This window comes from Chelonia mydas, chromosome 4 (assembly GCF_015237465.2).
Source record: "Chelonia mydas isolate rCheMyd1 chromosome 4, rCheMyd1.pri.v2, whole genome shotgun sequence".
In the NCBI taxonomy this organism is placed as follows: Eukaryota; Metazoa; Chordata; order Testudines; family Cheloniidae; genus Chelonia; species Chelonia mydas.
Window position 1 is genome coordinate 24,649,414 of NC_057852.1, and position 27,362 is coordinate 24,676,775.

Here is a 27,362-nt window from a genome sequence, read left to right on the forward strand (position 1 = left end):
CCCTGACTCATGCTCTACTCCAGGAATTCAACTTTCTGGTACAGATCTCTCTACAGAGCTCTCTTAGCCCTTTACAGGGGTCACTTGACCCCTTCCCATCTGGGTCTGATCAATGAACAGGTGTGGCAGGCCATCCTATTATATATCCACCACGTGGTGCTTGTGAGGGTAAATTAATGTGTACAACTCTTTAGATATGTAAATATTATTATTAATCCTGTATTCTTTAAGGCTTACTTTGTCACACCTCTAATAGAATTGTATACTAGTCCATTTGAATTTGACATTTCTACTATATTGAAGAAAGATGTAAAAGACATAGGGATGTTTATGGTGTATTGATGGTAAAAGAATGTAGCTTGATCATATTAGGAATAGGTTCGATATCAGCTTTAAAATACTACCTCTCAGGTGGTGACAGTAAATGAAAGGAGTCTTGAATGACAAGATGCTTTTAAAGTCCTTGTGTAATCTTTTTACTTAGAGGTAGGGCACAGTACTGGCTGATTTTTTTTCAAGCTTGGGAGGGAATGGAGAGAGGATTTTCAGATGCTTTTGTGCTGCAGTTACTGAAATGATAAACTACCACTGAAAATTTGGATACGCAGAAAAAAGGTTTAATTGAGCTTTTCATTGAGCCCTATATATTATCTTTTCTTGACAATCTTTCACTTCTTACAGAGGCAAAATTCCCATTGAAGCCAATGGGAGTTATGTCTGGGTAAGGAGTGTGTATAATGTTTTGACACCAGGAAATGGTTTGGTTTTGTTTATGTGGGTATAAACAGTGCAGAGAACTCTCTACCTAAAGAATAATTCAATCGGAGGGAGACTACTGCAGAGAATTAACATTCCAAATAACAAGCCTTTCTCCACCGTCTGCCTGTACATTCAGTTCATCAGAATTTGTAAGACTAACTGTAGGTGCGAAGGTGCATTTGTCAGCAAAATTGACTGCATTACCATCCCATCTCTTCACCCACATACACTCCTTGTATGCGTAACTGGGGAAGCAGGAGCCTTGAGGGCGACTGCAATCCTCAAGCTTCAAGAGTATTCATGCATCTGATTAAGTGAGCTGTGGCTCATGAAAGCTTATGCTCAAATAAATTTGTTAGTCTCTAAGGTGCCACAAGTACTCCTTTTCTTTTTGTGAATACAGACTAACACGGCTGCTACTCTGAAACCATTCATAATAAAGTGACCTGGAGTGAGCAGATTGCAGGTGCTCTTTCACGCTGTATGCTAGGAGCTGGATTTGGTCCCATGAAGCATCAGAATAAATCCATCATGGAATTGTATCCTTTTTTCCCTCCTATTTTGCTTTGTTTCAGTAACACTGTGCACAGTGAAAATTCCCCCTCTTCTGCAGTATTATAGTGAGTCTCCTGATTATTTTTTGGTCATAAGGAGTGCCTGGGAATATAGACAGCTGACATGAGAAGGATCCTCAGGGTGATTTCTGTAAGACTGTCTCTGACTGTGATGTGTTTTGTAAAGTAATGTTTGAGAGACTGAGTGGGTACAGGGCATATTTTATTTAAAGGGATGCTGTCGGGTCCATTTAGGCCTAAACTTCAGCAGCACTGAAATAAACCTTTTCTGCAAAGATTAGTTTTTTAAAAAAAAAAATTCCAAACTAAAAATAGAAGATAATTTTTTTAATGACACTGGACATTTTTATCTTTGAAGGAATAGCATTCCCTGCAGGACTTCCACTCTAGATATCACAATATTTACCCAATGTATGAAAAGAGCATTGGAAAAGTGATTAGAAGCTGAGTAAAAAGAAACATTAACTAGTCTATATCATTGTCCAAAATGAATGACATGCAGAAAGTAAACAAGCAGTATAAAAGGCAAATAGTTAATAAGATTAGTTTTAAAATAGCTTTAATAAGCTGTTGGGTTCTTAATAATACAACGTAGTGTAGGGAGGGAAACACATGGTTTAAAAATGTATTGAATTTAACCTGACAGTGCCTCTTCCGTCCACGCTGGGACCCAGCACAAGTAGCAGGCTATACTCTGGGCATGTACACAGGGGAAGGGATCATTTTCCCCATCTCCAGTGCTTTGGAGCCACTCTGTGGAGGCTACTTTACCATAGTGCCCCAATTGCCTCCCCAAAAGCCTCCATTATAGAAAGGAGGACAAAAAAACCTGTGAAGTATTGAATCCTTTGCCATCATCCCTGCCCTTCTTCACTTGTTCATTTGTGCTCCGCTATGCAGTGAAGCCCCAGAGAGCTGAACTCCATGACATTCAGGAGTACATGCAGGGACGGCACGAGGCATAAGCAGACGAAACAAATGCTTAGGGCCCCATGCAAGTAAAGTGGTTCCCCCATTCACTTTTTTAGTATGTGTTGTTTGTGTATGTGGGCAGAAATATTCCTGCTTAGGGCCCCCAATAGGCTAGCACTGCCTCTGGGTATGTGCATCCTGTGATAGCTCCATGGAAATCCATCTCCACTTTACACAGCAGAGCCACACTTTTCCTGGTGCAGAGGGACCTTCCTGTCTGTGAAGCAGGATACTGAAATAATTCAGATGGATAAGTCTGGTGATGTGAAGTATGGAATAACCCCTTCCTTCAATCCTTATTGTCACTTCTTGGTTGGTATATTATTTTGACATACACGGTGATTTTCTTTTGACTCTTTTAGAAGTAATCTTGAATATTACTAAATATTACACGGTAAATGTATGTATTTTATATGAAAAAAGTTCTGTGTCCATAATCTCCCATACAGTCTTTTGGCTACATTGGTAAGATTTATAAGGACTAGACTGTGATATCCTTATTCACATTGAATAGTGCCTTATGCCATAAATAGTTATATTGAAGTCAATGAGACTATTTGTAGCGTAGTGTGAGCGGATGACAATCTGATCTAACCGGTCTGATAACAAAATATGTCTGCCATAGTAATACTTTAAAGGCCAATTTTTTCACATGTATGTTCTTCATTTGTGTCCTGGCTGGTTGTATGCACAAAACCTGCACACAAAATGGTAATTGCACACCTAAAGTACTACATATGCACCTGTAAATACCTATTGTATTTTCTTGCATAATTCTATTTTGCGTGTATAAATACAGGGTAACTGCACATGTAGTTTTGCCAGTGTCAAATTAGGCATTTAAAAAATTGTCCCTGATTTGTGCTCCAGGGAATTTCGTTACAAGCTAGGGTTGCTGCCTTGCTCTGGCTCTCAACTCAATTAGAAAGACAAAATAAACACTTCACTCTCTGCTTTATTTCACAGAGTAATGCTTAAAAATTACAGACCAAATTTATTTATTCTTTTGTATTGATTGATTGCATTAACATTAATTGTGATAAGTACCTTTGGTATTCACGTGGATGTCATTAGTGTAATATTCAGAACTTCTGCTGTAACTCAGCTTTCATTATTTGGGCTATGAGTTACAAGGTGCTACTTTTTGCATGAACATGGTTTTCCAAAAAGTGGGGAAGGAAAGCTTGCAGAAATTCTGCCCTAAGTTTTGAATTGTATTTATAAAATGGTGGGTTTTTTTGTTGAAACACTAAAACAGACAAGTTAGATCACATATGCTGTACAGTCCTTGTATAACCCAAGAGCCATTCAGTTTTGGGTTCTTTCTGGACAAGCTTATGTGCATGACTGTATTCAGTTGCCTTCAAAAGTTGACAGCTAGTCTGAGCTGTTATTCTGTCAAATTCAGCAAGTGTAATGCAAATATCTTATTCCCAGAACTGGCATACTGGACTTTGGAAAGTGTTTATCTCCCCAGAAAATCCAGTTATTTTGATAGTTGGGTTTAGTTTGTAAGAGTCTTCCAAAGGCTATATTTATAGATTAAGTTTGTGTTCTCGTCGAGTTTCACTTCCAGGACAGGGGAAGGACCAGTCTTACTGTTCTTGGTAGTGATAATAGGTAAGGCAGTTTGAAATGAATAGACAAGCCTCCTGACTTTTATAGCACAAGGTAGATTTTAGATTGGACTGTTTTACAGTGAACAAGATTATTGAATTTACAAAACGCTAACTTCTTTTTACTTCACTGAAGCTCTCACACGTCAGCTCTCAGTATTTATTTGTTTCAGCAGAAAAATAAGCTGTGAGCCCTGAACTGCCCTTGTCATCTTGAATATCACTGTGTTTTCTTACAGCATGCGACCTTATGAACCAAGGCATCCTGGCCCTTGTCAGCTCCATTGGCTGTACGTCAGCGGGATCCCTACAGTCCTTGGCAGATGCCATGCACATCCCTCACCTCTTCATCCAGCGTTCAACAGCTGGGACTCCAAGAAGTGGCTGTGGCCTCACCAGGAGCAATCGAAATGATGACTACACACTGTCTGTCCGCCCACCCGTCTATCTAAACGATGTTATATTGAGGGTGGTTACGGAATACGCCTGGCAGAAGTTCATTGTTTTCTATGATAACGAGTATGGTAAGTATTTATTTAGTGGGGGTGATTGCTATCAAATCCATAATTATATTAAAAGCAATTGCATTAAATCTTTAAAATCTTCCACTACATTACATTTTGCATATAAGCATTTATGGCGATGTTAGCATTTCACATAACCCCAGAAAAATCTATTTCTAAAAGCTATCAATTTTTATGGCTTTGTTTGATAATTCCTTTGATAAAGTTACATGCAGAATTTATCTAGCCTTCTATCTGGTGTTTATGAAGTGTAAATGATTTTAATGAGTTTTGTTGTTTGCCAGTGTGTGCAAATAGATTACGACAATTTAGCAGATAGAATATATGACTTCACACTTCGAGAATTTTGTCAAGGGGCAAATCTTTTGTTGTACTGGAGTCTTTTGTGGAGTAGGAATTTGAAATAGCAATGTAAGCAAGAAACAAACTTTAACATCAATGGTTCTGGTGAATGCCGGCCCTGCAGGTAAACTTCTTGAGTAGAGATATAGAAATAGATACTTGGGTGAGGGGGAGGGGCAGAAAGGAGAGGCATTCTTTTTAACCTTTGAGTGCATTTAGTGCTTATAAGAGGTGCTGAACAACCAGTCCTGTGTCAACAGAACAAGTACAACACAAACGGTGCAAATTGGCCCATTCTATCCAACTGTGTGTTTCAATCAATTTCTGGAGGGATCACGTCTCAGGTTGACTGAGAGTAGGGCTAGACAAGTTATAGTTGATACATTTTCTGAGTAATTTCACCATTTTCTCTGTTCATGAATTGTTCTGAAACCAAACCTGCTTTTTGCAGAAGTATTTTCAGTCAGTTTGGATGAACATTTAACAACTTATTATCAAGCTTTCATCTTCAGGTTGTGAACTATTCTATTCAGCTGTATGCTAGTCATATTTAATGGTGTCTGACTGGTCACCCCAGTAATATGCTGTCAAATTTGTCTCTGATTAAATGATAAATTTTTAAAATAGGACAATATAGAATGATGAATAGCAAATAATTATTATTTATAATGAAATAGCTATCAGTCCCAGTCAATATGAGAACCCCATTGTAATAGGTGCTGTACACACACATATAAATACACAGTCCCAGCTCCAAAGACTTTTTGATGGTGAATATTCTTGTCCACAAATTAACATGCTTGTTCACATCTAAACATAAGTATGCTCATGAAGAAGTGCCATCCCCCAAATGTTCATGTAAACAAAAAATCTGTTTACACAAACATTCATGAATAAAAAAGGGAAGAAACATTACAATTAACTAGTAGTTGAGAATTAGAATGTTCACACTGTTTTTGCAGCATTCTGTTTGAGAGGGTAGTTCAGGCTCCATGTCCTTTGTCTTTAGTCTCTGTTTCAGAATCCCACTGTGGTGACAGTTTTATAATGTAGATGTCTGTCCACTAGCAATAGGTTTGAGGTTAATTCATTCTGTGTCCTGTCACTTCCAGACATAAAATGAGACAGGAGCCTCTTTATCAGATGTAAAGTGAGCCACAGGGAGACCAGAGACCTAAGCCTGTGGTTGGCAGAAGAGCCAGCAAGCAATGTCCCTCCAGAGCCACTTTGAGGACAGTGACCTTTCTTGGATTTCTCATGGGAACACAGGAATTACTAGTTCACTATCCTGTCTCTGGCAGTGGTTAGTACTAAAGGCGCTAGAGGAAAGTTCAAGAAACTCTGTAGGAGGCAGATTTAGAATAATCTGCCACCCAAGCGTATCTCCTCCGAACTGCCAATAGTTAGAGATTGACTTAAACCCTGAAGTTTGAGATTTTTATGTCCTTTCTAATTTTTAAACATACATTCTACTATAACTCTGAATAGTCTTGTTATCCACATAGATGTCCAATCTCTCTTTGAATCTTTCTAAATGCTCGGTTTCAACAACCTCACATGGCGGTGAGTTCCACATTCTAACGACTAGTTTTGTGAACAAGTAATTCCTTCTCGAAGTTTTGAATATACAAAGTCATTGTCCCCTTGTTCTTGCATTATCAGATGAGAACAGAATTTCTAGATGCACCTTTTCTAGACTATTCATTATTGGCATATGTTTGTCATGTCCCTTCTTATTTGTCTTCTCAGTAAAAGTAAACAGTCCCATTCTTTTTAATCTTTTTTCTTATCAGGGTTTTTTCCATGCCCCTAATCATTCTCGTGGCTCATATCTGAACTCCCACCAATTCTACAGTAACCTCTTTGTGATTGTGTGACCAGTCTTGAGCACAGTATCGCAGATGAGGGGGAAAGCACTGATTTATATAATAGCATTATAATCAGAGGGGTAGCCGTGTTAGTCTGTATCCACAAAAACAACGAGGAGTCCATTGGCACCTTAAAGACTAACAGATTTATTTGGGCATGTGGTTTTTTACCCATGAAAGCTTATGCCCAAATAAATCTGTTAGTCTTTAAGGTGCCACCAGACTCCTCATTGTTTTTGTAGATTTAAACAGGAAACTGTCCCTTTATTTGCATATCCCCCTCCTGGTGATACATAAAACTCCTCACTTAACAAGCCCAATTTACCTGCCTGGTAATTCAGAACATGGTCCAAGGAAGTGAGGAAGGATCACTTAGGGGTCAGGGTGTTCACCTGGGACCTGGCATGGCCAGGCTCGGTTCCCTGCTCTGTCCCAGACTTCCTGTATCACCAGGGGAAGTCACCGGGGGCCATAGTTTTCCAAATACTGAGGCATTAACGGGGATTTTCTGAAGCACCAAGGCCCCCAACTCCCATAGGTGTACCTCAGTTCTCAGGCTGTGAAATGGGGAGAAGGGAATTTTCCTACCTCACCGGGGTGTAGTGAGGATAGATACAATAAAAAATTATGAGGTGCTCCGATATTATGGTGAGTGGGGGACATATGTGTATCTAAGGCAAAAAAATCTATTTCTGTGGGTGTGATGTAAAGATCACTGACATGAATGGAATGAGTGCCTTCCTTGCCTTCATTTGGCCTTGGGCCATTCCCCGATGCAGCAATTAATGGATATTCCTTCCTATGACACAACTGCTGTTTTGGTTACATGATGAACGTGAGTAAAATTGTCTAGTGCATGAAAAGCATCTTAAATCCTTGTAGGTTCTGATGAAAAAGCCCATTACAACTACCTGGGAACCATCCCATTGAGTACAGCATGAATTGTGTCAGCCCCTACATTCATAACCCTGAAGCAGCAAAGTTATGAGTTGTTGCTCAAAATGTCAATTGTAAATAACTCCATTTCCTCTTGTGAAGACATCTCCAAGCAGGAGCTAATTATGATAAAGCGGATGCTTCCCTCATAGTGTCAACAACTGTGATTGAAGCAGAACACATTCAGAGCAATCAGATATGTAGAAGTGTCCTGGGCAGATTCATAGGTATGGATAAACTACAAAAACTGACTTATTTAATAGGCAGCAGGCTTAAAACAAAGAAAAGGAAGTGTTTCTTCACAAAATGCACAGTCAACCTGTTGAGCTCTTTGCCAGAGGATGTTGTGCAGGCCAAGACTACAGAAGGGTTCAAAAAAGAGCTAGCTAAATCCATGGAGGTTGGTCCATCAATGACTATTAGCCAGGATGGGTAGGGATGGTGTCCCAGCCTCTGTTTGCCAGAAGCTGGGAATGGGTGATGGGGATGGATCACTTGATGATTACCTGTTCTGTTCATTCCCTCTGGGGCACCTGGCACTGGCCACTGTCAAAAGACAGGACACTGGGCTAGATGGATCATGTGATCCAGGATGGCCATTCTTATGATTATAGTGAGACCATTGACAGAATTAAAAAATGAAGGATTTTGCCGAATATTAGTAAGATCATGGACCTCAGCCCGTCAAAGACTCACTATCATTTCTGCATGAGCTGGCCGAGATCATCCCAATGGAGATCGTGATGATAGTAGTTTCCGACTCCTGTATGGGTTTTAATCAATAGATTTCAGAGGCTGTACAAAGGAGGGAAGCAGCATTATCCCCCCTTTTTTTTTTGCACATGGGGAAATTGAGGCACATGGAAATTAAGTGACTTGCCCAAGATCACCCAACAAATAAGTGGCACAACAAGTGGAAATAAATTCCCAGCCCTGCTGAGTCTCTGTTTGGTGCTGACACTATGGGAAAGCATTCTATGGATACCTGCAGTGCACAGTACAGTAAAGGGCAGCTAAAAGCAGTAGACCAGCTCTCTTAAACTGATTGATTGAATATTTTCCACTCTGTGTTAGGTCGGATTCTGTTCTTGGTTACTCAGTATGAATCTGGAACAATTCAATTTAGTTCAGGGAATTGATTCTGCATTTATGGCAGTGTAACTGAGAGCAGAATTGTTTAACTCTTTTCAAATACAGTCTCTTCACCTTTAACACATTCCAAAATTATCTGAGCGCTTTTTTTCCTATGTAAGTCATGTGTGTTTCTGTGTGTAAATGTCCGTGTGAGTGATTACAAGTGTTTACTTTTTTTCTTTATTCGAAGTGAACCAATTTTCCTAGTTGTAATTTCACAATTTATAAGGAAACACTTTACTCAGATCTCTGAAATTATTTCCAGTAATATTCTTGTTGAATGAAAGAAAATATGCCTTTGGTATTTACAATAAATCTTGCTACAGAAGGACTGGGCTGGAATCCAAAATAAATATCATGCTAATCCAAATATCTTGTGCCTTGAAAAGGGACTGCACAATTTGCATATCCGTTTATCAGTGTCATAGGTTTTAAGTTCAACAAATTGGAAATGCTTTTCACTTTTATCTTGCCTATCCATGGTTACCTTTCATTAGAGAGAGCGAGCATCATTTATGTTTAGAGTTAACTACTTCTGCAGGTCAGAAGTGTTCATTTACAGTGTGTTTTGCTTTGTAAAATATCCCAAATTCTTTCTGAACATAATTGGACTTATGTATTCAACTTATTAAGAGGGAGAGAAGAGTCCATTTTTCTAAAGCTATTATATTCACTTGATCGAAGCCTCCGGTCTATTTAAAACTCCCTTACCAACAAAGAAAATGGAAGTATTTGAAAGAAGCAATTGCTCCGTATAAGCCCTAATTAACTGAGTGAAAAGGAAGTTATTCAGAAGCCTCACTTTGAAAGCACTGACATTTTAAAGTAATAGGGATTTTTAAAAATTAAATTTTAAATGTTGACTTTTCTTGAAAAAAATTAAAATTAACTAATCATAATTAAAACAGAGCTTTACTGTAAACTTTGTGGCATAGCAAATTGAGCTACTTCAGTGACAAATTTTAATAAGTAACTGCAAGTCTTCATCAGTGACTGTTGTTCCGCCAATAACTAATGAGTATAGCTGGTCAGGAATGGAAACATTTTGCAGGAGTATATCAGTTTTGATGTAACAGGTTTCTCAGATCCAAGGTGGAATTCCTTCTGTGTGTGTACCTCATCCAGTAGCTCAGTGTATGACCCATCCTATAGCTAAAACATTCACCTGGGAAGCTCTGTCTGATTCAGGGCCGGGATCTGAATCTCCCACATCCCAGATGAGCACCCTAACCATCAGGCTCTTGGCTATTCTGGAGCAAATTGCTATCTCTCTTGTTGGAGCAGTTCCACTTTGTACAAATAATTAAATATTCATTGGGCCAGAGAGAGAGACTGACTCCTCGTGGTTAAGGCGTTCACCTTGCTTGTGTCCTTTGACCTAGGAGAGAAGGGCTTAACATCCTGATTAGGGTTACCATACTTCCATATTTTCCCAGACATGTCCAGCTTTTTGGTTCTTAAATCGCTGTCTGGGAGGAATTTTTAAATATCTAAAAACATCCTGGATTTTTCCATTATTATTTTTCCCCAAAGAAGAGTTGATCATTCAAGAGAGTGAATGTTGATCACTCGAGAGAGTGCCCGCTTTCCCTCCCAGCGCTTGCGCTGCGAAACAGCTGTTTTGCATGGCTGGGATGGAGGGGGGAGGAGGGGGAATGCCGTGTGCTCAGGGGAGGAGGTGGGGCCAGGGTAGAGATTTGGGGCAGGGGTCCAATGGGGCAGGGAGGGGGCGGAGTTGGGGCAGGGACTTTGGGGAAGGGGTTGGAATGAGGGTGGGGAAGGGGTAGAGTTGGGGCAGGGGGGCACGAGCAAATACCCTCCCCACTTTGTGGAGTGTCCTCTTTTTTTGAATGTTCAAATATGGAAACCAGAATCCAGATGCTAAGTGTCCTAGCAAACTTGGGTAGCAAACAGGGGAGTTTGAGACAGAGGGAGGGAGATTGCTTTCTGAAGACGGAGAGAGCACTAAATTTTGGAGTGAGTTTGTCTTTTTTGTTTTTCTTTTGGCTTGGTTAAAGTTTACAGTGTGGCCTGTTGGGGATTGTGTGTTTGGGAACTAGATGGGAGTGGGGACCAGAGGCCTGCTAGCTGAGTGTGCTTCGGAAGACAGGATTAGAATTAAAAATGATCTTGACAAATTGGAGAAATAAACAGATAGGATGAAATTCAGGGAGAACACATGCAAAGAGCTACACTTAGGAAGGAACAATCAACTTCACAAATACAAAACAAGAAATGACTGTCTAGGAAGGAGTACTGCAGAAAAGGATCTGAGGGTTATAGTGGACCACAGGCTAAATGAGTCAACTATATAATAATGTTGCAAAAAATGAAAATAATTTTGCAATGTATTAGGAGTGTTGTAAATAAGACATGAGAAGTAATTCTTCCACTCTACTCAACACTGATAAAGCTTCAATTGGAGTATTGTGCCCAGTTCTGGGCACCACATTTTGGGAAACATAGATAAATTGGAGAAAGTCCAGAGGAAATAAAAATGATAAAAGTTCAAGAAAACATGACCTATGAGGAAATATTGAAAAAAAATGGATTCAATTAGTCTGGAGAAGAAAAGACTGGGTGAGGTGGAAGGAGATGGCATAGCAGTCTTCAAGTACGTAAAAGGTTATTACAAAAAGGAGGGTGATAAATTGTTCTGCTTATCCACTGAGGACAGGGCAAGAAGTAATGGGTTTAAATTGCAGCAAGGGAGATTTAGGTTGGACATTAGGAAAAACTTCCTAACTGTAAGAGTAGTGTCCCAGGGTCCACTCAGACTTTCTCCCTCTTGAGCCTGTGCCCTGAGTTTAGGCTGGTATTATAAAGAGTCTTTTGCTGGATCACCCAAGTGTCTTTATTTACAGTGTTCATGCAGTTTCTAGATCCCCCAACAGCTAGTGCCCCACAAACCCTCCCCAGGGTCTCCTGGTTTTGAGGTTCCTTCTTTGGTAAGGAGACAGCGATATCACTCTCCTGTCTCCTCCCAGGCCAGCCTCCTCACTGAGGTTTGCCCAAGGCTTTTATAGAGCTCTTGTGCCTCAGCCCAGCTGTCACTACTTAGCTCAGCATGTTCCTCTGAGCCAGCCCTCATTAGGGCTTGCAGCTGGACTCCCTGCTGAGTACCTGCATCTCTACACCTGGTCTCCTGGCCAGAGAGCAGGTGCAGCCACCATTTTGGCCGGGCCTTGGAGGGGTTTATCCCTGCCCTGCCACAGTAGTTAAACATCAGGACAACTTACCAGAGGTTGTGGAATATCCATCATTGGAGATTTTAAAAAACAGTTTAGACAACTCCCTGTAAGGTATGGTGTAGATAATACTTCGTCCTGCCTCAGTGCAGGGGACTGGACTAGATGACATGTTGAAGTCCCTTCCAGTCCTACATTTCTGTGTTTCTGTGGGAGGTGCAGAGGCTTGAGACTGAGTCTTCCACATTGTAGGTGAATCCCCTGTGGAGAGGGTAATCTAACCCAGGATGTTGGAGACCCCAGGTTAAGTTCCTGCTCTGAATCAGACACAGCAGGGATATGAACTTGGCTCTCCCACTTCTCAGGCAAGTCCCATCATCAGTGGGCTATTGGCTATTCTGGGGTGGGTGAGATAATTCACTCTGCATCTTTTTTGGGGGGTGGGTTAAACATTTCAAAAGGTCTTGGGACAGGAAAGTCATTTCCCACCCAGCTATACTAATGAGGGACTAGCACACTTAGGCTACACTGATGCATACTTGGTGTGAGTAGGGGAGGAGAAAAGCGAACTTCTACAACAAATCTGACTCACTTTTCATTTTCTCTCTTTCACTTACTATGTATGTATTTTACTAAGTGCATAGAGAACAGTGATAGCACCTAAATTAAGGTCTCAGATACTGAAGTCTTCTGCTAGTTAAAATAAGAGGTTTTTCTCTCTCATGACCCAGATTCCCCTATCAGATCCCACAGTTTACTTCTTCTGTTGCATAATTATCGCTGTGTTTGCCTACCTCAGAACTCTGGTGTTAAACACAGAGTCTGCTGACATCAAAGGAACACCAGGATTACCAAGTATGTTTGGCAGGGCAGGAAGCAGTGCCTGTTGCCTTTACCTAGTATGTTCTTCAGCAGCAAGGTGTTTTCGTAATTCTCTGTGTGATTCTGTGCCATCTGTCAGTAAATCAGGAATAACTCAACTCAGCTGAAGTAAATGCAAGTTATAACAAGTGAGACCAGAATCAGCCCCTTTTAGCCATCATGTCTCTGCCTGTTGCCATTTTTGATAAATTCTGCATTATAGGCCAAATCAAACTCCCATTGAAATTAATAGAAACATTGCTTCTGAGTTCAGTGCAAGTTGCAATAGGGGCCTAAGAAAAGTTGATGAGCTGGGGGGGGGGGCATGCAGGTGAGAACTGAATTTGGCCAAAATTATCTTTTAATAAGACATTAGCTATTTCAAAGTAGGATGCTGCCACTTGTGCAAATGTCAGTGAGGATGGTTTCTTGCACTGCTAAGGAAGAGAGCTATGTGACGTGTTTACAACAAAATCACGTTGTAAATGGGCACCTTTAACAACTTGCTGTAAAAAACCACTATCCACAAAGTATGTAAAGTCCAAATCCATCCCCTTTTTGGAGTTTGGCTTTATTAACAAAGGAAACAACAATGAGGTAAGCATCAGCTCATTTTTTCCTCTGGTTTGACTGGTCCTAGAATTCCTTGCTCAGGACGGCTCATCCCACATCCTAGATCCTCTATCACAGAGAGCCACTCTCACCTCCCTTATATCTGACAGGTAATCAGTCACTTCCTCCTGTGAGCCAGCAGATACCACTTAACCCTTTCACAAGTAGTCAACACCAGCTACAAGATCAGGCCAGTGGGGACATGGGATGTGTTTCAGGCAAACACTGCCAGGATGTTACTTGCAACTTGTTTAATTTTGGGAATTGTTAAAAGCTGTCATCTCAGTCAGATTTACCTTAAGTTTTGCAAAAGTTTGTAAATTTAGGCGCATTTTCTTTAGGACCTGTCTAATTTGTGATTTAAAGTTGAAACCATACAAATTTAGTTATTGGGGCACAGCAAATACGAATCATAAATACTCTGACTTGTATAAAGATACCACTAATAGTATGCATATGAATAACCACCAATCCCCAAATATTAGTGTGAAGAAAAAACCTTTTCATGTGAATGTTTGCAAAAAGTGTATCAAAAAGGAAAATAAACCGAATAATCATTCCTAATCGGAGTGAATGTCTGTCAATGCTGCTTTTTTGCAATATTCAATAAGCTTCAATAATTAGATGACTTGATTACACTGTCTTTTGTAGAGTATTGCTGATTTCATCAGCAGTTGTTTTAACAAATGGGAAGAGACAAGCTTTTAGGAAGTGTTACCTTCTTTACAGGCAGCTGACTATATATTCTATTTTCTAAGAGCACATTTGAAATCAGATACCTTCCTGAGGTAGTAATTTCTTTATGAAAAACCCAATCAATCATTTTGAAAGCTACACTGTGTGTGTTGTAGCATTTTAAATCTAGGCACCTCTGCAGGTCTAAGAGGAAAAGACAAACTTTTTTTCTGTCTGAAAATATTTATTTTTAATGTTTTGTTGGTACCAAAGCAGAGAGACGGATTCTCTACTTCTCTGGAAAAGTGAAGGGCATAGGACTGTTTCTGAGGGAATACATTTTGTCTGTTTTCCTATTCTCTTTTATACTGGCTGGTATGAAGTTTAAAATCCTCTGCCATTTGTACACGGTAAGAAATGTCTAAAAATCACTTTTCTGTTGAGTGTTCAGTTCCAGCCCTCTGTTTTTCAATCTAACTTTTCTGCAAAAGGAAGATGCAATCATTCATCACTAATGCACATAATATTTATTCCTCTGAAGGCTAATAACATATGCTTACTGGCTCTTGGAATGTGTGAATAACAAAAGATGTATTAATGTATTGGAAAGTTCCTTGTTAGTACATCATTTACAGATGAAGAAAATAGCATGAGTTGTAATTATACCAGTCACTTTCTCCTTAGAGTAGATCAGGCTCCTAGATTTTCAGCATGGGTCTGCTCCAGAATTCTCATTGTGTTGTACCCACTCCCCAGAATTATATCTCACGTGTATGTCCCTTGGTTACTGGTCTAGGAAATGGCAATAATACCTTGCAGTGTGTTACGAGAATAAATTCATTAATGATTATGAGGTGCCAAGATACTAAGGTTATGGGAGCCATTTAAGAAGCAAGCTAGACATTGCCAGATATTAAGTACAGGCACGATATGGACTCGATCCTGCAAGGTATTAAGCACTCTGATCCACATAAAGCAAAGCATTTAGCATGTGCCTACTTTTGATCATGTGCGCAGATCCACTGTTGGATTGGGGCCAGAGAACTCATCACCTTTCAGGATCAGTATACAGAAGTCTCAGGAACATATATTTGGAAGCAGGAACATACATAAAATAAATATTTGTTAATATAGATATGGTGAAAAATGTATTAAGGACCACTTCCAAATAGATAACCTCTTGTCTTAAATATTCACTTTAAAGTACTCCCATATGGTTTGCCATACAACGTTGGCCTTTGTTCAAAGACCACATATAAGGGGCAGTGTATTTTTGCTGGTCCCTTGGTGGCGATTTAAGACCTATTTTGCTGTCAAAGAGAAAACAAAAAAAACCCCACACCACTAAAGGCAGAAATAGATATAGATATATTTGACAAGAAGGCATTCCTATAAAACTGCAGGGGGGAAAAAGGCAAAGTAATTCCACTAGTTTTTTTTTTTTTTTTCTTTTTTGCATATCCACTTTTCAGAAATAAACATCAGATGACCGTTCACAGGGATATACACTTAGAACCATAACATTTTCAGATTATTTGAAGTTGTAATGCCAGTTTAATAAAGGCCCACAAAATTATCACATTCTTCTTAATCGATTGTAAATGCTCATAATTACCCTGAAGCTGTTTTCAGCTGCCTGATACTATAATATTCTCAAGTCTGTCTCTTGACAGTCTTAACACTGTTTATTACTCATTTGGCTACTTGCCAACTTCTGGCACTCTCATTTACTTCACTCTGCCTCAATAAATATCTAATTAATTCAAGCTTATTATTGAACTATTTTCTTTGTATTAGTACATATGTATCATCTGGATAAGGAAAGGAACACATATTCTTCATTGTTTATGGGAACTTATTGTTTTGGGAACTTTTTTAACAACCAATTTTTCCACTGGATACAGCACGGAATTCTGAGATATATATTGGTCCATTCTGGATTCCCTCTAGTGCAGAGTTACTGAGGTAATTCAATCACTGTAGTGGTTTATGTCCACTGAAGAACTATGATCATCGTTTCAGTTTTGCAGTTGAAAAACAATAGGTGGGAGAATACGCTGAAGAAATGATTCCAGTTCCAGATAGGAAGCAGATGCTGCACTAATGTTAGTTTCATTTTCATTTAATACTAGAACAGACAAAAGACTGGAAGGTTTACTATCACAAAGAATGCTGCTTTGGTACAGGAGGCATCTTTTACAGCCCTCATTTCTATGCTGGAGGTTAATTTAAGAATCAGATTGTACATGTTGTCAAAATGTCAGCATGCACTGATCCAGCACCATTGCAAGTATACCGGTAATGGAACAATTCAATCTAGAATTATTATTGATGAAACACTGTACCAAAGTTTCACAAACACATAAGGCATTGTCCTTGCATGCAGAGTTTACAGTTAATTCACACAAACAAAAAGGCTAATATTTAAAATGATAAAGCCACCGTTTTTAAACCTGGGTGCAAGTTAGACACCTAAATAAAAGTTCCCTCATTTTCAAAGGTATTTGAGCATCTTCAGCTTCCACTGAGTTCAGCGATTGCTGCTGCGTGCTCAGCACTTCTGGGAATTGAGCTGGGTATTTAAGAGCCTGAATATAGTCATAGGAACTTAACTTTAGGCACTCATGGAACTTAACTTTAGGCACTCATTTTTTTAAATCTTGCCTCGACTGCTTAAAAAGTTAGGCTCCTAAATTGATATCTAGACACCTAAATAAGTGGCCTGATTTTCAAAAATGGGAGCTATTGAACCAGCTACCACTTATCTCAGTTTAATGGAGTTAGGCCTAGTGAATTCAAATTGCTATGCTTGAGCCTACAATATATATCCTCATCAGAAAGGCTAAATAGTTTTTAAAATATATTAACTTATTCCTCAGAAAAAGCGGAAAGAAGAGAAAACGAAAAAGAGGAAAAGGATATTTTTTTTAAAGAAAATGCAGGCAATTAAAAATATGCACCAGAACAGTTTGAGCAGATTGGTTGTATGAAATACATAAACTATAAAAAGCTTTGAAGATAAGTTAATTCCACTTTAGTAAGTACTATAATAAATAAAATTTTTAGCAGGCTTGGCTGGCACACCCTCCACCAGAAGACCTGTTTTTTTTTTTTCCTGCACACAGGGAGACTATAAAACACGTGATCTCTTAGAAAGAGAGTTACTGCTGAGCAAAATCCACTTTCTTTGGCTACCAACTCCACTGAAGTAAATATAAGCACACACCTGTGAAGGTCTTTTAATAAAGATGATGGGTCTGCTAGTATTCAATAAGTTAGTGTAGGAATAGCTAAGAAAATAATTCCTTGTGGATAATTTATCCAATGAATCCAGCTTTGTTTGTGAGCAATTTACAATTTGCTCACTTTTTAAATTCAAATTTAGTCACTAAATGATGTCTACTAATATCTGTTGATGTTTAGATTGTTTCTGAGCATTTCCATGCACATATTCACTAGACAAGCTATCTTGGTTAGGTTTGCTTGGATACACAGATCTCAGGTTGTTGTTCCAGTTCCCTAAATGGAGAGTAAACTCTTGGGGAAAATTACCATTTACCACAGAAACTGTGGTTCTTTGAGATGATAGCCCATATGGTGCTACACTCGTAGAAAATACTCATCTGCAGCAGATGAGCTCAGAAGCTTCCAGTAAGCAATTTCCACTGGGACCAGGCAGACCCACGTTCTACCAAATCCCGGGACCCAGAGACTACAAAAGGGGATGTTGCGCTGGCCCTAACTGTCCTTCAGTTCCTTTTGCTAATTCAGAAATCTGCAACAAGGATGTCATAATTGGGGCAAGTGGGGAGCGTGGAGCCATATTGGCAATTATTTTGAAGAACTGGACTTACAGATATTGTGACGGGTTGTACCCCTGGGGTGCAGTCTGGGAGCCATTGGAACCACTGTGCCCCCTAACTATTCAGCTGGGTTGGCCACTCGTACACTGCTCTGATGATGACACCCAGCCATCCTCTCCAGACTTTATCACCCAACACAACAGCAGGGGGCATCACACACCAACTGAGTCACCTGAATGCTTTACCGAAGCCACTCATGGACTAACAATTGGCCCCAGCCAATTTCCCAGCTGGAGTCATCTAGTATACCCAGAATGATGCTGTCTTGCACTTCACAGGGATCTGTACAGTGCAAACTCATTAATTAATCCACTTCGCCCTTGATGTGGGGAAGATATGCACCAAGCCTTTAACTGAGCTCAGATTTTCCAAACACTTCAATCAAAAACACACTGGTTAAGATAAAACATAAAACAAGTTTATTAACTAAAGAAAGATAGATTTTAAGTGAACAGACAGATGAAAGCAGGTTACCTAGGAAATTAAACAAAATCGCAAACTAAGACTTATACAAACTAGATGGGGTGAGATATTGCTGATTCAAATTCTGACTGATGGTACAAACAGGCTTACAGATTCTTGAGGCACAATCTGTGTCTGCTGTGCAGCTTGGGTCCCCCTTCCAAATCCTTTGTCTTCCAGAGGTTCTTTCAGGTGTTGAGTTGTGGGAGAGTGAAGACAAACATGATGTCACTCCCCATCTTTTATAGGTTCTTCCAGCTTGCTGGAAAGTCTTTGCATGTGACTCTTGACCTGCTGCTTACAGACAGGGAAGAATTGGTTGGGGAAGTAGAAGTGGGTGGCAGCCGAGGCAGCAGTGACCACAAAATGGTTGAATTCAGGATCCTGACAAAAGGAAGAAAGGAGAGTAGCAAAATATGGACCCTGGAATTCAGAAAAGCAAGCTTAGACTCCCTTAGGGAACTGATGGGCAGGATCCCCTGGGAGGCTAATATGAGGGGGCAAGGAGTCCAGGAGAGCTGGGTATATTTTAAAGAAGCCTTATTGAGGGTGCAGGAACAAACCACCCTGATGTGCAGAAAGAATAGCAAATATGGCAGGCAACCAGCTTGGCTTAACAGTGAAATTTTCGGTGAGCTTAAACTCAGAAAGGAAGCTTACAAGAAGTGGAAATTTGGACAGATGACTATGGAGGAGTATAAAAATATTGCTGGAGCATGCAGGGGTGTAATCAGGAAGGCCCAGGCACAATTGGAGTTGCAGCTAGCAAGGGATGTGAAGGGTAACAAGAAGGGTTTCTACAGGTATGTTAGCAACAAGAAGTTCAGGGAAAATGTGGGACCCTTACTGAATGGGAGAGGCAACATAGTGACAGATGATGTGGAAAAAGCTGAAGTACTCAATGCTTTTTTTGCTTCACAGACAAGGTCTGCTCCCAGACTGCTGCACTGGGCAACACAGTATGGGGAGGAGGTAAGCAGCCCCCATTGGTGAAAGAACAGGTTAAGGACTATTTAGAAAAGCTGGATATGCACAAGTCCATGGGTCCAGATCGAATGCATCCAAGGGTGCTGAGGGAATTGTCTAATGTGATTGCAGAGCCATTGACCGTTATCTTTGAAAATTCGTGGCGATCGGGGGAGGTCTTGGATGATTAGAAAAAGGCAAATTATAGTGCCCACATTTTAAAAAGGGAAGAAAGAGAACCTGGGGAACTACAAACGGGTCAGCCTCACTTCAGTCCCCGGCAAAATCATGGAGCAGGTCCTCAAGGAATCCATTTTGAAGCACTTGGAGGAGAGGAAGGTGATCAGGAATAGTCAATATGGATTCACCAAGGACAAGTCATGCCAGACCAACCTGATTGCCTTCTATGATGAGATAACTGGCTCTGTGGGTATGGGGAAAGCGGTGAATGTGATATATCTTGACTTTAGCAAAGCTTTTGATACGGTCTCCCACAGTATTCTTGCCAGCAAGTTAAAGAAGTATGGATTGGATGAATGGACTATAAGGTGGATAGAAATCTGGCAAGATTATCGGGCTCAACGGGTAGTGATCGATGGCTCGATGTCTAGTTGGCAGCCGGTATAAAACTGCCAGGGGTCGGTCCTGTGGCTGGTTTTGTTCAACATCTTTATTAATGATCTGGATGATGGAATTAATTGCACCCTCAGCAAATTCACAGATGACACTAAGCTGGGGGAGAGGTAGATACGCTGGAGTGTACTGATAGGGTCCAGAGTGACCTAGACAAATTGGAGGATTGGGCCAAAAGAAATCTGATGAGGTTCAACAAAGATGAATGCAGAGACCTGCACTTAGGAAGGAAGAATCTCATGCACCTCTACAGGCTGGGGACCGACTGGCTAAGCAGCAGTTTTCCAGAAAAGTACCTGGGGATTACAGTAGATGAGAAGCTGGATATGAGTCAGCAGTGTGCCCTTGTTGCCAAGAAGGCCAATGGCATATTAGGCTGTATTAGTAGGAGCTTTGCCAGCAGATCGAGGGAAGTGATTATTCCCCTCTATTTGGCACGGGTGAGGCCACATCTGGTGTATTGCATCCAGTTTCGGTCCCCCCACTACAAAAGGGATGTGGACAAATTGGAGAGTGTCCAGCGGAGGACAACGAAAATGATTAGGGGGCTGGGGCACATGACTTATGAGGAGAGGCTGAGGGAACTGGGCTTATTTAGTCTGCAGAAGAGAAGAGTGAGGGGGGATTTGACAGCAACCTTCAACTACCTGAAGGGGGGTTCCAAAGATGTTGGAGCTCGGCTGTTCTCGGTGGTGGCAGATGACAGAACAAGACACAGTGGTCTTAAGTTGCAGTTGGGGAAGTCTAGGTTGGATATTAGCAAACACTATTTCACTAGGACGGTGGTGAAGCAGTGGAATGGGTTACCTCGGGAGGTGGTGGAATCTCCATCCTTAGAAGTTTTTAAGGCCCGGCTTGGCAAAGCCCTGGCTGGGATGATTTTAGTTGGTGTTGGTCCTGCTTTGAGCAGGGGGTTGGACTAGATGACCTCCTGAGGTCCCTTCCAACCCTGATATTCTATGATTCTAGGGCATGGGGGATCCGCCCCCATTGGCTAAACATTCTCCACTCCCTCTGAGGAAACTTCTTTATACAGAGTTCCTGTGCTAGTGGATTCTTCCCTGGATGGATGTTGAAGACAGCAATTAACACTGTCTGACTACTCCGTTGTTGTAGCTGAAAGGCTGGTTTTGTGTATTTCCTGCCTCACATCAGACTTCTGTAACTTACACATAGCAAGATTTCATTACTTCATATACAATGATAACACATACAATCCAATGATATTTTAATGTTTAGCAGATCAAGACTTTTAGAATGATACATCACAAGTCACACTTTGGACACAACATATCATAATTATATGACAGTGGTAATATGGGGGTGCCAGGGTGTCACTCTTATGATTATTAACAAGCATCAATGAGCTCAGAGGAGATTGGTCTGAGGGGTTAATTCTGAGTAAAGGTGTGTAGAACTCCATGTTTCCACATTTCAGTTAAGATAACATAGTAAAGGCATGGTATGGAAGCTGCTGTAGGTCCAATTGAATGTGCCCCAATACCTAGAGATAACTGCAGGTTTGCAAGTTGTAGCTGACAAAGATGCAGAGTCTTATCCATTTGAGCAGCCTTGAGCTGAAATAGATTGACTCCTAGTCTTGTGCCTATATGCTGCAAAAGGTCTGGGATTGTTTTGGTAGTATGTAAACAAAAGGTGTCTGAAGTACAAAGCCTAACTTCTTCTGGTTTTGAATGGTGTTTGAGAAACAATGCAGAGAAACTAAAGGCCAGGAAATTGGAGATTACTTTAGTCAGGAATCACAGGTGAGGACAAAGGACCACCTTATCCCTGGGAGGAACAATGTAGGTGACAACGACCATCATGACTTTGCTCTCACTAATTTTTTTTAAGATGTGGTCTTCACAGTAAGAAGGTATAGACTGCAACCTGTCTGACATAGGTTAGTTAGCTTTGAAACAAAAAGGTCAGATCCCACTAGAGAGGTAGTTTGTACGCTGAAAGGACTACATGGATCAGTTGAATTTGGGTAGGCAGAGTAAAAGCAAAAGTTGTCAGTCCTTGCATCAGAAGGTAGAAAGGCAAAATGGCAGCCAAGTGTACTCTGATCAAGCTCAAAGATAGTTTTGACCATGTTAGGTACAGTAAATAATCCCAAATGAAAGGCCTACTTCCTCTGACCTTCCCAGATGGAGAAACTTTTCCATGTCATTAAGTAGGTTTACTTGGTACAAAGCCTCTTGCTTTTCCACAAGAGATTTTGGGTTTCTTCAGAACAGATTTCCCTTGCAAGAACTATCTTGCCACTAATGACTGCTTGGCTGGCATACTGCTTCTTACCTGGGGCAGGGGAAGGATCAGTGGCTGCTCCAAAACCACCACTGCCAGCAATTCAGGGACCTTCTTAGACATGTCTGGTTGGTGGCATGGGCCTATAGTCCTCCATAGGTAGCCTTAGCAATATTAACCCCTGCCCACTCTTAAAAGCAAGGAACAAGGACAGGACAAGGTAGAGCAAATTATGTGTATAATAATGTGATGCTGTTAAGATCCCATATCTTATAACCTACTGGAGTAGAGTGGACATAATTTTTGGATGTCAGAAAGATTCCCGCACTTGCAAAGGTATAATGCTCCTGGCCAAGATTTTAAAATATGAGTACATTAAATTAATCAAATAGGAGCTGCTGGGTGCTCAACACCTCCTATAATCAGGGCACTTATTGAGTTGCCAATAAATATAGGAGCCGAATTGAAAGCATCTATTTTTAAAACTGTGGCTCCTATTTCTAGTCCTGCAGGACTGTGAAATATCAGACCTTAAACTAGTCACTCATCCAAGACTAAATAGTGCCATTCCTGGGCCATGTGCCAGGTAGTTTTGGGAGAAATATTGTATGCTTTGGAGGAAAGAAGCACTCTCCCCCAGTTAACAGCAAATTTTCAAAGCTTCTCAGATGTCTGGAACATAAGATTTAGTCACAAGGAAGATGAATTAATGGTAGAAAAACAGTCAGGCAGTCAAGGGTACATGGTAAATGCCATTTATCACATCAATACAAGCATGGTATCTGACTGGGTTGTTTTTTTTCTCTCTGCTTTATAGAAGTTCAGGTAGAAAATGCTGCACTTTGGGATTAATACCAGCTCCCATTCAATTTTCTTCTTCTTCTTTCCCTTTCCCCCTTTTCTCTTGTCTGTCTGTCTGTCTGTCCCTCCTCCCTCCCTGTTAAAAGGCAGAGAAACTTAGGAAAATCTAGTATCAATCAACAACCTGGATGAAAACCAAGTACTCAAGTGTCTGGAAATTCCAAAGGTTAAAGTCCCTATTGCAACACTGATTCAGCCACATATGTAGTATTAACTATTCCTGTTTTTCTTGTTAAATATGAACTGTATTGGATTAAAGTTTATTAGAGATATATACCATGAAACGTATAGTATATGCACTGAGGCTGAAGAACTGTTGCAACAGAAACTTTAATTTAGGGAATTCTCTTATTGTTGAGGTGAGCTGGAAGAAAAATGTTTAGACAAAACAACAAAAACATTTTCAAAAAATGTTGAAGTTGTTTTCATTTCACAGGTTCAAAATGGAACATTTTATATTATTTAAAAAATTAGTTTTCAGACTTTAGAATTTGAAAATTTTAATCCCCTTCTTTTCTCCTTCTTATAGTAATGTGCAAGGTGTGGTGTAGGGGTGGTTTTGGTTTTGATTTTTATTTGTTGTTGTTGTTTGGCAGCAGTGTCACTTATCCTTGTTTCTTTTTTCCCCTTCTTCTGCTCTGGGACTTTTCAAAACTTCTTCAAATACATTTCCAGTCCTGTTTTGTAGACCACAGAAATTTGGATGGTACAATCAAATATATAAGCTCCTGAAAGTAAGCTTATCAACAGTGAGCCTGAATGAGGTTAGCTCATCATTAACCAAAATATATTTCAATTAATGCTCTCATTCAACTCCCTAACACCACTGAAAACTTCAGAAGAGGGTAGTCTGGTAGTTTGGTCTGACGGTTCTTTGTATTACAGATAACTAATGGGAGGGAACTGCACTGATCTGAGAGTAGGGTGAAAGAAGAGAGAGACTGTGTTATGGAATCATCATGCTAAACATCATTGCTCACTTCATCTTAAATCCTAACTAAGTTAATAAATATCAACCATCTTGTAGAAATATGGATATTTAGCTCAACACTTGAAGTAGAACTGAGACTTTTTCAGATTCCAGCCCGAGCTATGCCTTTGTGGTGTACAGTACATATCCATCATTAATAGGCTCCATCATTGCAGCCATCACTGTGTAAGAAAGGATTACTGCGGTAGATATATAAAGCTTTCTTGATAAGAATTTGAACAGCATCATATGTTATACAACTGCTTTCCTCATCAACAGTACAAACAAAATAGTCTTTTGAGTAATCAGCCAGTGAATATTTATGACAAGTGCATTCACCTTTTCTGCAGCAGCTGAATCAGGTGATATTTTTCATCTGGGCAGAATGTGAGGTGGTTTTGAGGTCTAAAATTATATTACAGAAGGATGGGTTAATGACTGTATACCACCCTGGGAAAACTAAATGCTCAATTAGGAGCAGTGATTACCTTATAATTCTCTTTTATCTCTAGTAAAATGCCAGAAGCAAGCAGGATTTAGTTTCTTATCATTATCAGGTAGTATAAACTTTCTATCATCCAGAGCTGGTCTGATTATTCATTGTGAATGTAAACTTCGTATCCATTTCTGAATGTACTTGTTTTTCAAAAGTGCGGATGAACAGTTTTCATTCTCTAGATAGTTGATGTTTGCTATTTATTTTTCATGGTGTAATTGATCAATTAAGTTACATCATATTGGTTCTGCTGTCTGATAGGATGAATGCAACCTTTTAAACCGGTGATTGACTAATGATTAATAGTAAACAGTGAATAACAAATACCTGATACTTTATTGGGGTGAAATTTCAGAAAAATAGTTGTTTGTGGTAAAGTTTATTAAACTTCTGGGATATGTGATTTTATCTGCAACCTGCTGGTTGACTTAGTACTAATGAATCAGTCCATGCTATGCAGTGGAGCATCTCCAGCCTATTTGTTCACAAATATATTAACAAACCTGGCCCAGGCTTTCAGCTGGTATAAATCAGTCTAACGCCCTTGAAGCTATGCTGATTAACACTAGCTGAGAATCTGGCCCTTTGTACTTTATTTTATTATTTAATAATGTCTTTGTCACTGATATACCTCCTTTTCATTTGCATTCTTGCAAAACGGTTGTGTTTTGAAAAGTAAGGTTGGGCAGCGGGTAGGCTGAACCAATTTAAAAAAACCCCTGGATGCCACCAAATAACAGAATGCCCTCCAAATTGCATAAAATTTGTACTGCTCATTCAAACAATATCATTAAGAGTTTGACCTAAGTAAAGTTTTCCTTGTCCTTTAAAATAACTTTTTTCATAATGATAATCTCACTGATTTCTTAATGTACTGCTGGTAGCCAATATCATCTGATTGGGATGCGGATGAGTTGGTTTTCTCATCCTGCCTACATCAGCACTCTAGGTTTTTAAAATAGCTAGCAGTCCGGTCAATGGGACTAATTTCAAGCACACCGTTCCACAAACATGGTCTCATGAACAAAGCAATTGCACACTAAAATGCATTAGAGAGAGAATCAAGAGGTGGGTCTACATTACCAAAATTAAGACCTGTAATTCATCACCAATTAATTACTGACTTGGGCTTGCACTATGGAGCTAAATATAGCAGCAGGTGGGTGGGTCTCAGAGTCCATACTGCAGCCCAAACAGGAATGTCTACACTTCTATTTCTAGCCCCATAGTGCAAGCTCCAGAACCCTGGTCAGTAGGCCTGTATTCTGAGACTTGTTGTAGGGGGAGGGGGTTTGTTGCAATGTAGATGAACCTGAAGTGATTTGCCCAAAGTCAAATAGGAAATCTATGGCAAAGCTGGGAACTGAACTCTGATTGAGTCCAGGCCTAACACTTAAAACACAAGGTCATCTCTCCTAACTCAGTAGTTGAGATTAGATAATCGTGTCTGCGCTCTTACTAACGGTACCTAGATTTTAATGTCTGGGTGACTGGGAAGAGTATTTCCAAAAGGAGAACCCCTGATACAGGGACTCATTTCTCAGATTCTTTCAAAAGATCCCAAGCTGCTTCATTTTTGGCACATGGTATGCCACATGGTATGCCACATTTTTTGCCTGGGAAGAGATGTCGTGGTGAGTAGCATATCTGTTTCTTTACAGGTAGGGTTTGACTTCCTGACTTATCATTGACATTGAAAAGCTGATTCTATATCATGTAACCTCGAGTCAAATGTGATGGTTGTATTTCTAAAAATCAGATACTAAATATTAGTGACCCAGGGTTAGAGATAAGGCAGTAACACTGGCTCTAGTACGAAGACTGTAATGAGGATTCTTTACATTGGTGACAATAGCTAGCTCTCCTACATTCTTTGAAATGATTGTAGATGATCTGATTTAAAAATAAAAATCTCATTTCTAGTCGTCTGGCTAGCAAATGCGGGATGAGAATCACCTGTGCAACAAAAATTAAGAGCTCTTTGTGTGCCTCTGCTGAAACATCTGCAGCACCAGCCACTTACCAGATTTTTGTGCAGAATGAATTTACCCATGAGAAAGAGGGTTCCATGGTACAATGTAGAAATATCCTGCTATCAGTTAGTCTATGCAGGAAAGGTGAGCTGATGCTACCCTTTCAGTGGTAGAACCTATTCTTTGGCATACTTTTCAAAGATCATCATCTCTAGCGACGACAGAGCTAAAACACTGGAATTAACAACCAGCATAACTTAAGCAGCAGTTTTCATCTGGTGATCCCAAAGTGTTTCATTAAGATAGGTAAGCTTCATTATTGTCCTCCTCCTTTTACAAATAGGGCAACTGAGGGACAAAGACATCAAGAATTTACCCAGCATTGCAATATGTCCGTAGCAAGGTTAGGAATAATACACAGATTTCCTTACTCTGTCTGGCGCCCTGTCCATTAAATGACACTTTCTCCCTAGATGTGTATCAAGGTGCCACCATGCATAGACTGAAAGATCACTGGGAAGAATAATCTTATCCAGCAAAGAGCATTCCAAGTCTTAATGTCCACTGGTTCGGTTAATATTCAACATATTGCATTGCTTTGTTAGATTAATAGATTTTCAAGGCCAGAAGGGAGTCCTTTGATCATCTAGTCTGACCACCTGCATAATACAGATCAGAGAATTTCATTCAGTAATGACAGCATCAAGCCCATAACTTCTGGTTAAACTAGAACACATGTTTTAGGAAAACAGAAGTTCTCCTCCTGTTTTCTCTCCCACTCATTTCTCTCTCTCTTGAGTGGGTGAGAGGAGCCCCTGGCTGTTGG

General features: G+C 40.1%; 1 protein-coding gene across 1 annotated transcript in view; it reads left to right on the plus strand.

Annotated features, from left to right (window-relative positions):
• GRID2 (glutamate ionotropic receptor delta type subunit 2) overlaps positions 1-27,362 on the plus strand; it is a 1,000,276-nt gene that overhangs the window by 538,775 nt on the left and 434,139 nt on the right. The window contains exon 3 of the mRNA XM_037896872.2: positions 4,162-4,446. Coding sequence (XP_037752800.1) covers positions 4,162-4,446 — 285 coding nt within the window. The remainder of the gene's footprint in view (positions 1-4,161; positions 4,447-27,362) is intronic.